Source organism: Gallinula chloropus, assembly GCF_964237585.1.
Source record: "Gallinula chloropus genome assembly, chromosome: 17".
In the NCBI taxonomy this organism is placed as follows: domain Eukaryota; kingdom Metazoa; phylum Chordata; class Aves; order Gruiformes; family Rallidae; genus Gallinula; species Gallinula chloropus.
Genome location: NC_140102.1, coordinates 11,231,852 through 11,247,898, shown reverse-complemented (window position 1 = coordinate 11,247,898; position 16,047 = coordinate 11,231,852). Strand labels below are relative to the sequence as shown.

The 16,047-nt window shown below is 42.9% G+C and overlaps 1 protein-coding gene across 2 annotated transcripts in view; it reads left to right on the top strand.

Moving 5' to 3' along the window:
- Nucleotides 1-1,303: 1,303 nt before the first annotated feature.
- Nucleotides 1,304-16,047, top strand: part of DEPDC5 (DEP domain containing 5, GATOR1 subcomplex subunit) — a gene marked incomplete at its 5' end in the record, with an annotated part of 44,681 nt that continues 29,937 nt past the window's right edge. For both annotated transcript variants that reach the window (XM_084271958.1, XM_084271957.1), the window contains 20 exons: nt 1,304-1,361; nt 2,087-2,174; nt 2,803-2,849; nt 3,311-3,396; nt 4,618-4,701; nt 5,371-5,420; nt 5,924-5,993; nt 6,331-6,409; nt 7,348-7,409; nt 7,976-8,045; nt 8,439-8,511; nt 9,292-9,395; nt 9,707-9,781; nt 10,642-10,776; nt 11,257-11,318; nt 11,411-11,484; nt 12,655-12,724; nt 13,231-13,267; nt 13,989-14,109; nt 15,082-15,305. In XM_084271958.1, the coding sequence (XP_084128084.1) occupies nt 1,304-1,361; nt 2,087-2,174; nt 2,803-2,849; nt 3,311-3,396; nt 4,618-4,701; nt 5,371-5,420; nt 5,924-5,993; nt 6,331-6,409; nt 7,348-7,409; nt 7,976-8,045; nt 8,439-8,511; nt 9,292-9,395; nt 9,707-9,781; nt 10,642-10,776; nt 11,257-11,318; nt 11,411-11,484; nt 12,655-12,724; nt 13,231-13,267; nt 13,989-14,109; nt 15,082-15,305 (1,669 nt within the window). The remainder of the gene's footprint in view (nt 1,362-2,086; nt 2,175-2,802; nt 2,850-3,310; nt 3,397-4,617; nt 4,702-5,370; nt 5,421-5,923; nt 5,994-6,330; nt 6,410-7,347; nt 7,410-7,975; nt 8,046-8,438; nt 8,512-9,291; nt 9,396-9,706; nt 9,782-10,641; nt 10,777-11,256; nt 11,319-11,410; nt 11,485-12,654; nt 12,725-13,230; nt 13,268-13,988; nt 14,110-15,081; nt 15,306-16,047) is intronic.

The following is a 16,047-nucleotide window of genomic DNA, read 5'->3' as shown; positions in this document are numbered from 1 at the left end:
CGGAAGCGGCGAGCGCTGCTCGGGGCGTCGCGTCGGGACGGTGCCGCTGCAGTTGGCCGCCGGCGGGGGACACGGGACCGGGAGGTCAGGGCCCCGCGCTCATCCCGCTCTGCGGCCGCTGGGAGGGTCGGGGCCGCCGTAGGGAGGCCGGTTCGTCCCGCGGCGCCCGGCGAGCGGCCCGGAGCGCTGAGGCTGCGCGGCGCGCACCCGCTCCGCTTCTCCCTGGGGCTGGCGGGGCTCCGGCGCGGGCCGCCGCGCCGCTGCCGCCCTTCAGGGGAGCGGCCCCGTTGCTGCCTCACCGCCCAGCAGCTGCTGCGGGGGAGGAACTCGGGCGTCCTGTGCCCGTGGCCGTGAGAGCGGGCTGTGCGCGGGGCGGCGGGTCCCTCCGCGCAGCGCCCCCGGTGCGAGTGCTGCCGCCACACGTTCCAGACCCGCCGCAATTCCGAGTCTGTTTTAATAAACTGCGGTCGTAGGAGTTGTTTTCCCCGCCGTGTCGTTGTAGCTGGGTAATTGAATCGGCTTTCTGGAGGGCAGCCTGCGAGCGCGGTACCCAAGCCTGTTTGAAAGGTGAACTTTGAAGTTCCTCTGCGTTTTGATTCGGTGTAAAGGCACAGTTACAACAAGTATAACTAGGAGAGCATAAGACTTTCATAACGTGGCTATAGTTTTATGAGTAAAACCTCGTTCCTACTGATAGCTTCCAGTTTAGATGCATTGTAAGAGGAAAAGATTCATTTAAAAACATGCTCTATGTAAAATTCCAGGGTTAGGAAGGAAAATCAGGGTGGCTGATGCAGTTAATGCAACGTGATGTGAAGCGGTGCCTCCAACTGAGATGTTTTCCTGTCCCAGTGCCTCTGCAGCATACGGCTCTGCCTCGGCACTAAAGCATCCCACCCTGGGGTCCAGAGGCTGAAAGATGTGGGAAAAGATGTGAGAGAGACATACTGGCTAAACCAGATGATAGAAGTGGTGGTGGGCATAAGTCTGGGCATTCATTTTAATGCATTTAACACAATGTTCAATATTTATCCTGGAAATAGCAAAGGTATGATTTTAGAGAGTGGTCCTGGCATGGTAGTTCTAGGCAGTGTTCCTAGAGCTCTGGTAGAAGGGATTGTTATTAAACTCTGTAATGTGTCTGCCTTTCAGGTGTCACATTCTTGGCTATGTGGTGGTGTGACATCCTTTGTTCATGCACAGAGCATAAAAAATGGGTTTGTAATGACAAAATCTGTGTTTGCCTTTATTTCCATGCTAGATGTCTTCAACTCAAAGCAGCTGAGAAGAACTGGAATTCAAGATGAGAACCAACAAGGTGTACAAGCTCGTCATACATAAGAAGGGGTTCGGAGGCAGTGGTCAGTATCTCTTGGTTCATAACCATGAGACCAAGGCTCTTAATTGAAAGCTGAGTTACTGGTCTTTTTAGGAAAGCAGTGAGGATGAAACTCTGATGTTATGAGTGGTATTACCAGCCAGATTTAGGAGAGCTCTTTTAGTAGCAAGATACAGCAGAATAAAATTGCATTTGTCAAAACAGAATGAGATCACACCTATAAAACCAAATGGCTTTATTCTCCTTCCCCTTTTGTTGCATCACATTTGTTTTAACCTTATGTTTCACTCTTAATAAGTGACAGACAAATCAATGACTGTGACTGCATGTGGACATGTTTCTGTGGCCTGAGAAAAATGTCCTCTGTTTATTTCCTACTTCTAGACTTAAAGTCACAGTGTAATAAAGCTCGTTAAGGTCCCATAGCTATTTACTTTCCTGCTGGTGCTTGTTATATGAAAAAGCTAAAGGAAGAGCCTGCCTACCCAGTTAAGACACGTTCTTTTGCTGCACAAATCTTTTGTGAAAGTTCTGTAATTTGAAAGAGAAAGTTTTGCCTACAGGAATGCCCAGACTGAGCTGGTGGGATAGGAGCACTGTCACATAGTCAGTATAACGTGTTGCTGAGGTGTTAATCCTGGGCTAGTCTATTAGTGTAGAGTAAGCCATTACATCTGACTGTGCAAGCATCTGTGTTTGGTACGTATCTGTTCTCTGCAGTTTTCCTCATTCACTTCTGTCTCTTAGATGATGAATTGGTGGTGAATCCTAAAGTATTTCTTCAAATCAAGCTGGGAGATGTAGTGGAAATCGCACATCCCAACGATGAATACAGGTGAATTCTCTTTGCTGCTCTCAGTCAGGTGTGGTTAGAGCACTGGAAGGCCATATTTTGGTGCAGTGGCTTCTAGAGGGAGAGGTTCTTGCTGCTGATTAAACTTTGTTTCACAATGCTGACATGTTTTTTTCCTCCTTGAAGAAAAGGGGACAGCTATAGCTGGTGTAATTCTTTGTGTTTGGTGTTAGCTTGCTGACCTTCCATAGGGCAGGTGGCACCTGAATATAGAACCTACAGTGTGTTTATCCTCTTAATAGAGGTACTTGTTACCTAATGATCATGGCACTGGAAGTAAGGATCTAAGGTGGCACCCTGGCTGGCTATAAAACATAAACCTTCCTATATGAAGCTGTTCATCCTGCAGCCTTTATCTAAAGAGCAGGAGTATACTTGTATGTGTTTCTGAGAAGTTCCTGTGTCATTCACATTTAGAGTATCATCTTTACCTTGTAATTACAAGGGGTTTAAAGAGCAAGACAAGGTTATGTACAAAACTCTAGCAAATGCTAGTGGTTCTCTTTAGCTTATTGCATGTTCTGTGTTACTAAATAGCTTTGAGAGTGATTTACCAGAGTGGATTATTGGTATTTCAATTTGTCTACCTCTTTTCTCTTTCATATGCTAGTCCCCTGCTTCTGCAAGTGAAGTCACTTAAGGAAGATTTGCAGAAAGGTAAAATGCTGGGCTTGCAGTGTCCCTAGTGAAGTCACAGGCTGAGATTATGTGCTGGGCTGAACCTGTGATTGACTAATGCATATATTGTGACTTGGCAAGAAATCAAGGAATAGAAGGATTACAATTTTATTAACAAATTTTAAGGTTCTGTTTAATCTGTGAGTAACATGGGGTATGCTTTAAAGAACATTTGCCTGAATTTTTTGTTTTTGCCTTCTCTGACCAGCTGTGTATCTTGCAAGAATTAGTTCACCCTGAACTTTGAGTTTATCTTGCCTGTTTTAACAACTCTTAAATTGGGCTGTAGCTGAAAATAAGCTGGGGAGGGTTTGTTTTTATTTTGCAGAGGCCCTAAGTGTTTGATGATGGGCTCACTGTATTGCTTTTGTACTTGTAAACCACTTCAAACCTTCTGGGGATGTTCACTTGTCTGTTGTCTCTTCTCATTTTTGTGGCAGAAACTATAAGTGTGGATCAAACAGTAGCACAAGTTTTCCGACTGCGGCCCTACCAGGATGTCCACGTCAATGTTGTTGACCCAAAGGTGGGTGGTTTTGCAGCTTTATTCCGTCTGGCCCTTCATGTAGCTCAGATCAGAGCCCTGTGAATTTCCATCTACAGTAGTATTGGAGGAATAAAAGGCATTTTTTTATTGAAAGGTATTTAGCCTTCTTTCCTAAGAAAACAAGGCTTGAGCAATTGAACCATTTGTTTGTTATGTGCCTCTTCATTCTTTCCCTACCACCACTCTTCTCTTCTTGAAGTCTGTGGACCAGCTGCAACACAGCTTAGTAGAAATTTAGAAATCAGAAAATTAGAATTTAGAAATTTCAAATATCTCTAACTTCCAGAAATTCAGCATCTCCCCTATGAGGAAAGGCTGAGTGAGCTGGGGCTGTTCAGCCTGGAGAAAAGAAGACTGAGGGGGGACCTAATTAATGTTTATAAATATCTTAAGTATGGGATGCAGGGGGAAATGGGCAGCCCCTTTTCAGTGTCTGTGGGGACAGGACAAGGGGCAATGGCTGCAAGTTGGAGCACAGGGAGTTCTGCACCAACATGGGGAAGAAATTTTACCCCGTGAGGGTGAGGGAGCCCTGGGACAGGCTGCCCAGGGGGTGTGGAGTCTCCAGCTCTGGAGAGATTCCAGCCCCATCTGGATGCCGCCCTGTGCAATCTGAGCTGGGGAGCTGCTGTGGCAGGGGGGTTGGACCCGATGATCCCTTGAGGTCCCTTCCAACCCCTGTGATTCTGTGATTCTATGATTCTATAACCAGGCAGAGTAAAGAGGAACAGCAGGTGGCCTAGTCAAAAGAAGAGCCATGTCATGGATTTGCGTTGACACCAGAGGGCCTTGTAAGAGAGGCATCTCTTGTAAATGTCCCAGATAGAAAAGAGTTTTGGACAGAGCTTTCATTTGACACAAGTCAAAAATCTTCAGGAAGTGAGGTTTCCTTAATGTCATGAGTGGCAGAAGTAATTTGTTTTATTTGTGCTTCCAATTTGCACTGAGACTTGCAGCATGAATTGAGTCCTTTGGCGTTTCCAGGTCACACTGCGCAGCATGTCACGGTTCCAGGTACACACACAACCTCAGCAGTTATTCCCATGGGACTTCCCTTTTATCCTACATCTATTAGCAGTATTGACTTGCTTTAGAAGGGCTCTCCCAGTAACATTTTGGTTCTTAAAAGAACAGGTTGAAGGGCACTACTTAGAAACATCCAGTAAAATCTAAGCACTTGTTTTTCTTTCGGTTTCCCAGGAGGTGACCTTGGACTTGGTGGAGCTGACCTTCAAAGATCAGTATATTGGTCGTGGGGACATGTGGCGACTGAAAAAAAGTTTAGTAAGTCCTCTACTGTCCTTGTGTAGGGTGGAGGAGATGACATACCTTGCTTGCTGTAAAAGGAAGTAAGCATTTTACAAAATACAGAAGACTGAAGATGAGGCTGGTGCTCATCCTGGGGACTTGTGCTGCAAGTGGTACATCACAGCTGGGGAAATGGATGCAAATGAGCTGCAGAACAGAATTAGTTCCATCATTTCCTACTCTGTTGCAGTAATATTAATTACTGGCTTGAACAATGAAAATGCTTTTGAGAGGGTTTTTTCTTGTGTTCTGAATTTTAATATTTTATTACCTTTGGAAGCAATTGAATCCAAAAGTTTTTCAAACAGAAATGTGCTGCAGTATCCCCTCTCTGATAGTACCACTTAAAAAGCAACCATTAGTATTTGTTTCTGCATCTCTGAAGTGCAGTCTTTGGCTGTTCTAAGAGCAGTAGATTAGAAAGTGAACCCAATTAATGTTCATATGTGTTAAAAACTTTTCTGTTGTCTGTCTGTGGTAGCGGTTCTGTAGGTTGAAGTATTAGTAGTGAATGTGGTCTGTGGTTTTATGGCAGAAGCCATGTGTTTGAGTGAATGGTTTTGGTTTGTTGGGGTTTTTTATATAAATTGGTCTGCTCACTCAGAGCCTGCTGTGCTTCTAACACCTGTAACTCTTCTTTCTCAGGTCAGCACATGTGCATACGTCACGCAGAAAGTTGAATTTGCGGGTATCAGGTCAGTGCCTCCTCTGAAGGCTTGCTGTTACTTGTGACTGCAGTGAGTCCAGAGTATACAGCTGGAGACTCTTCTCTGAAAAACTCTTTACATTTTATTGTTCTCTGACTCTTGCACAGATTTCTGTCTGCACCATGGGGTGGGGATCTGGGGTGGGAGAAACTGATAGTAGGACAGCCAACCACACTTGTTGCTTCTGTTGAATGCCAGATAATTTTACTTCTTGTTATATTTCCCCTCCTTCTCAATATCTATTAATAGTTTAGATGAGGGTTTCTTCAGTTACTGGTGAGATGATAAAGGGACAAGGACATGTGCAGGTGCAGAGGCTATTTGAATTCTTTTGGATTAAAGATCAGATTTTAACCAAATAAACTTCTACTCTTGTCTTCAAGTCACCCTTGGCTGCAGATTTTGGTACATCCCTTATTTGCTCAAATACTGATTCTCTAATATCCATATTCACTCTGGCTAGCAAATGTTCTGCATTCCTTTTCTTCCAGAGCGCAGGCAGGTGAACTGTGGGTAAAGAATGAGAAAGTCACTTGTGGATACATCAGTGAGGACACCCGGGTAAGGTTTCAGGAAGCAGGGGAAAGGAAGTTTCTCCTTTCCTTGATGGGTTTCTTGTAATTCTGTCTTGCTTACAGATTTTAATGCATCATTTGATTTGGCTGTGTTGTAAGGTGAAGACAATCAGTTCAGGAGAATGAATGATTAGTAAACTTCAACTCTTCCATGCTGGCAGGACTAGGAATTACTCAGGCTGTTGAAATGCCATCTGTTAGAGGGGAAATTCCCAATGATGCAGTGGGCACAATCATATCGTGTTACTCTGTAATTAACTTCTGCATTTGACCCTTTTTCTGGATGTTCCTTGTTTTAAATAACATCTTATGTTTCTTCACAGGTGGTGTTCCGCTCCACTTCTGCCATGGTTTATATTTTTATCCAGATGAGCTGTGAAATGTGGGATTTTGATATTTATGGTATGTAGGTAACTGACCTGCCTGATACTGAAAGGCAGCAGCTCTCCTTCCTGCCCATATTAGAAAAGTGCCACTGCTGCCACCACTATTTATTTCTGCCACTACTAGAAAACTCAAATATCCCACCTTTGGCCTAGGCAGTGCTCTGAGAGGGGGGGGGGGGGCCACCTTAGATCCTTACTTCCAGTGCCACACTTTTCTGTCTCCTGGGTATTCTGTAATTTTCCTGCCCCTACTGTAGAGCTTGGGTTACCATGATCTCAGTGATGAAATCAAGGGGACCAACTGAATGTGAACCTTGGAAAGGTTTTCTGTGGATATAGATGTGTTTGGTGATGAGGGCAGGTCCAAGCCTGTGGGAATCCTGAAACCAGAAATGTATGGAAGTCCTGTGCAAAGTGGACTTTGATGTTTTAGATTTCTCTTAACTTTGGCTTAACAAGGAAGCAAAAACCCTGCTTAGCTCAGGCAGAAGAATACTTCAGCTAGAAGTATTAAAACTTTCAGCATTAAGAATGAGTCATTTCTCTGTGTCATTGTCCTATTTATTTTCTGGCTTAATTATTTAGCAAACCTCTTGCCACTTCCTTTGAGCATGTGTTTAGGCATATGTAACTGGGCAGCTACTCAAAACTGAGCAGGGCATCCGTTGTGCCTGCTATGCCTAAAAGATAGTACAGATGCTTTCCCAGCATGCTGTGAATGTGTTGGAAAAATGAATTTGAAGGTCAGATCCTCTTGACAGTAAGAGTCTTATTTACATTTCTGAAGCAGTCATGCTTTTAAATCTTTTTATCATCTTTGCTGTAATGATGCTAGCATTCTTTATGCACACAGCTACTGTGATTCTAATCAAAATAGTTGTCCCAGAATCTCAGGGTTAAATATAGTTGAAATAACTGCTGTTATTTGATGCTTCAGAGATGTTTACTTTGCAGGGGACTTATATTTTGAGAAAGCTGTGAATGGTTTCCTTGCTGACCTCTTCACAAAATGGAAGGTAAATAGCTGACTGAGCTCATCCTTTTCTGAAAGAACAAGTCCTTGCCATCTTAGTGAGCCCCTTGATGTGCCAGTTTGAGGCTCAAGAGCAGCATTTCACGTGTTTCCTTTGGAGGGGGTGGCCAGTGCTTAACTTCACTGCATGCATTAGCACTCTTAGCTGTTTATTGAAGTCTTAATTCTTTACTTCTGGAACTTTTAGGGACATGTCTCTAAACAGAAACAAGAATATCAAATTGCTGTATGTATAAGCAAATTGAGTCAACTGTATTTTTAAAACAAAAATCTTGTATCTTAGCAACTGCAGAGAGAAGTTGTTTTGGAGATTAATAGAGAGTGCTCCCATTTAAATGTGATACAGCCTAGAAGCAGAGAATCTACAGGGGAGAGCGTTCTTGCAGTACATAGGGGCATAGTCAGCACTCATGCAGCAGCCTATTACTAATTACCTTTGCTCCTGGGTGTGAGGTGAAAGAGGGTGTCATTATATGTGTATATACAAGGATTTCTACTGAGTATGTCCCTTAAAGGTTTTCTTTTTTTCCATCTGTTCTTCCTGGACAGGAGAAGAATTGCAGCCACGAAGTGACAGTGGTCCTGTTTTCTAGAACGTTTTATGAAGCAAAATCTATAGGTACAGAAGTCCTGTATTTTTGTGTTTAGTTTTAAACTTATCTCTTCCTCTCTTCAAAGTTGGTCACAGGCTGCCAGTCTTTTTTTTCCCCCCCTATTTTTTTTATGCTCTAAACTATTCCCTACCAGCCATGGTGGATAGATAGCGATCCTTATGAAAGCACCACAGCGAGAACCTTACATCAGAGAATAAATGGCAGATTTTCCCTGTCAGACTCAAGCTGTCATTCTGCTTTACAAGCAATTTTAGTATCGTGTAGGGGATGAGGTATTTCTTGGGGTGTTTATTTGTTGTTGGGGTTTTTTTTACATGGAAATAAGAGCTCCTTGTTAGAAAAGATGAGTCATTTCTACAGAGGAGCACAGGATATCCACCCTTTTGTTTTGGTTTCAGATGAGTTTCCTGAAACGCACCGCGCATCAATCCGGCAGGATCACGAGGGAAGATTTTATGAAGATTTTTACAAGTATGTCTTACAGTTATTTCACCTCTTGTCCCACAGTGTATGTACAACCTGTGTGGAGAGGATCATGTTATTAACTGTAGGACCTTGCAAGGAATAAGGATAGTGAAAAACTGTCTGAAACCTGCAGTGGATTGGTGGGTAGTCCCATTCCATCTGTGAGTGCACACTCGTATTTGCTAAGTCAATCTTTCATGTGAGTACTGTGTTGGCAGTGCTCTGTTGGGATTGCCAATAAAATGAGAAGTTTGGTAGTGTTGGGAGTAGCTTTTGCATAAACTTTGGCTGGTTTACACATCTTTGCATTCTTGAGTAGTTGAAGAACAGATGGTGCCATTGCTGAAACCACATGTGTTCCCAGTTAGGTACTGGTGCTCTGGCTGATGGTCACAGCAGATGTAGCTGTTGAAACTGTAGCTTGATTCTGAGCTCGGACTTGTTAGTGATCCTGCCACTTTGCAGAGCAGTGATGCTATATGGTATATAATGCTCATCACCTATTTAGAAGCAGGAGATTATTCTGGCTGGGGATGTGCCCAGCTTTGTGTGTGCATCTACACCTTAGTGGTTGCTAGAAATACGTAGTATGTAGCAATTCTAACATGCTGCCCAGCAGAAGAAATACTCACCTTCTTCTCCAGCCTTGGGGATTGGACCCGATGATCTCTTCCAACCCCTACAATTCTGTGATTATACATTCCTTTTTCTGCAGCTTGTTCATCCCTTCTAGCTTCCTCTTTATAGCTTACTTTCATGATCCTCATTAAGTTGTGCTCTTTCTAGAGTTGTAGTTCAGAATGAGCGACGAGAAGAATGGACCTCATTGCTTGTGACCATTAAAAAGCTTTTCATCCAGTATCCTGTGTTGGTACGACTAGAGCAAGCAGGTAAAAGAATCCTCTTTTCCCACACTTTTACACCCTTTTTTGTGCCCTTTTCTTTCTTCTTTTTGTTGTTACTCCCTGTAGAGTCTAGTTTCAGTTGAGTCTGGTATTGTTCTGTTTGGTCTCTCGTGGCTAGGTTATGTTGATTGGGTTTTTCTGTGAGAAATACCAGTTTTCTCTGTGATTTGTTGGAATGAAAGTATTTACTACAAATGCAGGAGGCTTTTTAGGGTGGGTTGTTTGGGTTTTTTTTAAAGCTATTCTATATAGAGATGACCTTTTCCCCCTCTTTTTCTTTCTGAACGCTTGTCCAGAGGGCTTTCCTCCAGGTTACAATTCTACCTCAGCACAAGGGAACTACCTGGAAGCCATAAATCTTTCATTCAATGGTAAGTTATGACAATGGATAAAAATATACAGGGGAGGAACTGTTAGACCAACTGCCAATAAATGCATGCAGACTTCTGTTGCTTGTTCCTTAACACTGTGAATATTAGGAGGGGACTATTAGGTGCTTAAATTGTCAAAAGATACAAAGGAGGCTATCTCTGAAAAAACAGTGGCTCTAAAATAACTGAGTATTGGGTATTTCTGGCTATAGGAACCATTTATGTGGCATTGTTAGGACAAAATTTTCTTCCAGCTGTGTATTTCTATGAGAATCTCTTGGAATAGAAGTTGAAATTTTAAATTATGGAAGCATTTCAAAATCAGGTTGGATTACATGTCATTTAAGTGAAGCTGATGCATCTTTTTATCAGGGAGATGGATTTGATGGGCTGGAAGGGCTCCTCAAAGATCAGCTCTTTGTGATTCTGTACATCAGATGTCATTCTGTCACTTGAATTGTTGTCTTGCTATTCCCCTGTGAGGGAACACAGGATGTTACTTAAAATTATTGTTAATGGGCTTTATCTTGTTGGGTGCTTTGGGGGATTTGTTTGTTGGGTTTGGGTTTGGTGAGGTTTTTTTAGATGTTATAAAGGAAGAGCATATGAGAAAAATACTTTTTTTTAATGTATCTGGTTTTCATCTTTTTTTCTGCCCTAATTCTTCTCTCACCTGTAGCTGCTTTAACATCTCTTGAGTGGACCAACCTATATACAAGCCCTCTCAGTGCTTGCATGTGCTTTGTGGAAACGTGTTTAATATCAGTGTCAGAGAGTAACGCCCCTTGCTCTGAAAAGACAAACCCCAAACCATCCAGCATCTGTCTTCTTTTAAAGTGTTCCCTGCTCTTTCCTCTCAGTGTTCGACAAGCACTACATAAACCGCAACTTCGACCGGACCGGCCAGATGTCGGTGGTGATCACACCCGGGGTGGGGGTGTTTGAAGTGGATCGACTCCTTATGATTCTGACCAAACAGAGGATGATCGACAATGGTAAATAACTGGTGATGCCATGCAGTCTTTGTGGAGGCAAACAGGGGTGTTTGGCAAAGCTCTAGCCCTTTTTTGCTGTGAAAAAGCATCTGCTCTAACTTGTGTGGTGTGGAAAGGGGGTTACAGCTGCAAGACTTGGTGCACCCTTCAATGAAATGGCTGGATTTACAGAGAACATAAAGGCATTTAATTTCTTCTGTTTGTGATAGAGAACTTCATCTGTCTGTGCATAACCTGCCCATAAAGGATGATCTTGTGTGATTTGCATTAGTTTAGAATAAATAGAAATATTTATATATTCCTAGTGGTGCTGTTGTTTTGTCTCCACACCACAGGACTGTTAACTACCGTTTTCAGTGTCATTACATCTTAAAATACCTGATACAAAGAGAGATTAGGCTTTCAGATGAAACTGATGATCAGTTTAGCATGTCAGTCCTGCTTGGTAAATAGCCAAACTCTACTGTTGTTTGTTTACAGGGATAGGTGTCGACTTGGTATGCATGGGAGAACAACCTTTGCACGCTGTTCCTCTCTTCAAGGTAAGGCATGCTGCTTATCCGTTCTCTCTGCTCCTGCTAGAAATGTGACTAGCTAGATACAATTAGTTGCTCTGCTTCTCAATTCCTCACAGCTCCATAATCGCTGTGGACCTGGAGACTCCAGATTGGGTGATGACTACAATATTCCACACTGGATAAACCATAGGTAGGTGAACTCAATCAGCTTTTGCTAAGCACTTCTGCTTTGGTTTCCTTTTTATGTAAACTGTTGAATTCTTTTTCTTCTGTTGTCATTTATTTCCTCTGCTCTCTTTGTGAAGCAGACATATATTACAATAGTCTTGCAGAACTCTGTGGGCATTAATGCAACAGAGATGGTAGGCAATTTGCAGAGGAAAAGGTCTTGATCTTAAGCTCTGTTTCCAGCTTACTTAGTTCTAGCCCTTAGCTGTGCTTAATGGAAGTCAGGAAGCTAAAAAAAATAAAATACAGTCACTTCAACTAGATTGGTTATTATTGAAAGCAAATACATTTCAAATCAACAGTTATAGGTAGAGAAAATGTGGATAACATGGATAAATATTGGACTGGTTGCAGGAAACACTGAGACTCAGTGTTACACTGCTCCACTCCAAGGCATGGTAGGTTTCCTTTCTGCTTTCTGTTTTAAATGGTCTGTGCCACAATAATACTCTCTTCTTTCCCTACACATAGACATCAGGATGCAGGATGGAAAATACCTCCTCAGTCCTTGTTCTGCTGTAGGATTATTACTTTTTCACTCTTTTAATAACTCATTTTATCTGTCTGCATTAATTGACTGTCCTGACCAATTACCATTCATGGGTTACTTATACACAGTATTTTCAAGTGGCTCAAAGGTGTCTGGTCTTTGCCTTTGATGAAAAAGGTGTTTGGAGGCTTAGAATAAGGTAGGTTTTAAGAGTCAGGTGACAAGAAATACATCTTAATGAATAAATTATTTCAAATCAGAGGAGGTCTGTAGTTTTCAAGTAGCTGATGTGAGTCATTACTGTCCTGTGACTTAGAGCACTGTGTAAACTGCACAGTGCTGTACAGACAGTGGAAGTGGGTACCATTCTGTGGAAAGAGGGAGCAAACTGGGGATTGCAAGTGTAAGCATATTAATAAGAGGTCTAGACTGAGGTGGTCTGGGAACCGAAGACAGGAATGAGTAGCTTCTCCTGAGTTAACCATCCATCAGAGTTTTACATATGTTGTTTTATGCAGAGAAAGGTATCCCCTTTTCTCCAGCTCATGGTTAGCTCCAATTCACAGGCTCTTTGCTGGGCAGCTAACCAGCTGTGTTCAGTTCCTGGAAGACCGCTGAACTGTGCTGTTTTTTCCCTTCCAGTTTCTACACATCCAAAAGCCAGCTCCTGTGTAACAGTTTCACTCCACGGATCAAGCTGGCAGGAAGGAAAGTAGGTATCTTTCTGATTTAGCATTTCTTCTTGCTACCTTGTTGAATATCTTTTCTCAGCCAAGCATCAGAATTGCTCTAGCAGCTGAGCATCAACATATTCCAACAGCTGTAACTGAGTTTCTGTGTTAAAAGAAAGCGACTGCTGAAAGGATTGTGAATGAAGGATTAGTTTCTAGGTCTTTCTAGGATGAAACTAGGTGAGAAATGTTTTAACCACCATAAAAATCAGAGTTTCATTCTGTAACAAAGAACTCCATGGAGAGGAAGAAAGGTGTTGACAAAGAGACATTTTTTCACACAGCTTTGTGACTACTTATCAGTATTTAATAGTTCTGAAGAGCACTGACTGCCTCACTGAGTCAGCCAGATGAACTTTAAAGTTTGATGTTTGATCACACTGGGGGATATTTCCTTAGAACATGCTGACTGTCTCCCTTCTCTCTGTCTTTTCTCTTGTTCTCTTTTTTTTTGGTCACTTCACTCTTCCTTTGTTGGGCCCTCCAGCCACTGATGGAGAAAGCGAAAAATAACCGAGATGCCTGTGAGTAATTGTGTTCTGGAATGATCTATCCCACTGGTTCCCAGACTAGTAAACAACTGTAGTAAGACAATGACACTTTAGCAAAAGCACTTCTGATGAGATGCAAAAAAGGGATAATTGTTACAGAAACCCATCAAAACCACACAGTCATTAAAACCACACAGTCATTATCCAGGGTGTTAATGTGCATGTATCAGTTGCCTTGTTGGCAGATAGCTAATATGGAGGGGTGAGGTTCTGTCCTGGCTGCTTGTCACCTGGCTAGGGGAATAGATGGTATCAGGCTGGTGTGCTCCTACTGTTTGGGGGAGCAGGACAGGAAGGCCTTCCTTGGCTTGGTGTGTTATCAGCACTGTGGCCACAGAATTACGGTGGGGAAGCTGCGTTCTTCTGATGCCACCTCGTTTCAGACAGGTCTGTGAGGCTGTCCATTCATTCAAAGATGCTTTAAAATGTGCAGTTCCCTTGTGAGGGAATTTGAGGCATCGTTTCATCCAGGGATTGATTTGATGATTATTCATTTAATATCTTGGAAATACGAGGGACAAATATTAGGGCCAGATTCAGAGACACCAGCTTTGATAATTGGGCTGTACCAGCTGTTTAGCTCCTGAGACTTTTGGATGGGATTTCTTTTTGGGATAGATACTTGTCTTAGTGGTGAGAGTTGGCTACTTCCAACTTGCAGAGAAATTCTAGTGCTATATGATTTTTATTTCAGCATTAGGGGCTCCAAAAGATGCTGAGAATGCCCTGCCTATCCAGGTAGATTACGATGGCTATGATGCCCAGGTGTTCAGGCTGCCAGGCCCTTCCAGAGCCCAGCGCTGCACTACTTTCAGGTAAGAAGCTTGTGAGTGTGTAGCCATGTCATGTTGTATTTCTGGATGCATTAAATGCTCTTGAATGGATCTCCACCTGCTTACAACTGAAGGAAAAGCTTTATCTGCACCTTGTATCTGTGGCTATTTGCCTGTTGCTTTACTCCTCAGATAGTGTGTGGAATCTAGGCAAAGCCATAAGTACACTTTTTCCTTACATCTTTGGGGTTGTCTGAAGTAGACTGAAGCTAGTCTCCCTTGCCACATTTCTAGCAGACTTTGCAGTCTGGGTAAGAAAGTACTTGCACAGAGTTGTAGAAATGGCATTAGTCTGATGCGCTGTTTAGTAACTGGTGCTGAACACAGAGTGGTGGGAATCTTCCTTGAGAACGATGCCTTTCTGAATGAAGGAGGAAACAGAGAAGCTGAATGCAGGCTTTCAAATATCCAATGGCCTTTCCTCTGAGAAAAAAGGCTGATTATCCTCAGATCCTGACCAAATTAATTGAACATCTATACATTCCAGTGCTCTTTTGAAAACACAGGATTGAAGAACTTGTTTGAAGTATTTTTTTGCTTTCCTTCTTTCAGTAACATTGTCTAAATCTGAGGAAGCTGTGCATGTGGACTCACTTGTTAATATGAGCAGCCTATAGAAATCCACCCTGGAAGATGCTAATATAATTTAATGTAGTTAATTAATTGTAATTTCCCTATAGCTATGTGCTCCTAGCACTGCAAGCTGAGGTCTGGTATCTTCTAAACCACATGTATATTACCATCTTGGTGTGGCATCTGTAGAATTGCGTAATGAGTCTTCTATGCTCTTCTCACAGCTGTTGTGCTGGAAGCATTTTACTGTCCTGTTCTTCTATTGTATGATGCAGAAAAGTACATAGTACCCAAAAAAATGGTGATAGCTTCCTTGTAGTCCCCTTGATAATCCAGGAATTAATCTCTTTTTTTCTTATCGTTGACCATATCTGTTTTCAGCAGGTCTGTGAGAGAGAGAGAAAGTCGTACCAGGAAGAGCTCCAGTTCCTATGACGTCTCGTGCAGCCCTTCTCTGCAGAGCCGCACGCTGCCCCCCGAGGAGGTGAGGAGCCAGGCTTCTGATGACAGCTCACTGGGCAAGATCTCCAACATCCTGATGATCCCACGGCCTCATCTGCACCAGTGTGAAGTCAGCAGCTCTTTGGGCTACACCAGCACCAGAGGTCAGCTTGAGGCAGATGGGAAAGTAACTTAGGTGGTGAAAGAGGAGAGAGAAGGTGGAAGGTTGTGTGGGCCATTGCCAGGCCAGCAGAGGGGAGGCAGTGCCTGTATTAGCATTCACAGTACACCTTTTCCACAGTTCCAGCTATGGCTGGGTGTGTGTTCTGCCTTTGTCAGCCTTGTCCAATTCCACCACTTCATTTTAATTGGCTTGTCCTAAATAGAAGTGTCCTGACATGGATTTACTCTTTTCCCTTGCCTATTGCTGCCTTTAGTATTTGACTAATTCTCCTGTGCCTGCCTGCAAGAGTGGATGTACACAAGTAGCTTTTTATTATCCAGGTCACCTATAATCAGTCAGATGAGAATTGGCCTTAGTACTGAGCCCTGGGGGACCCTACTTATAACTTCTCTCTGTGGGGATTTCTTGTCATTAAGAGTCACTTTCTGGATCCTTTCTTTTGACACTGTACTGCTGAGCTGTCTTGGTGTGTTAGCACTGCTGGCAGGCTCTTTCTTCTCCCCTTCCAATTTAATTTTGTCCTCAGACAGTACACAGTATCTTCCATAAACCCAACTTGTTTCCAGGTAAACTGTATTCCTCCTGCACTTGCTTCATCTTCTGTCAAATTCTGTCCCTGAAGGGTCTTTATGATTTTTTTCACGTCATGCTGTATGACATCTGATACTGTATTTATCCTGTTACAGGAGTTGGATTTACTGGTGTGAAACTGCTCTCACACA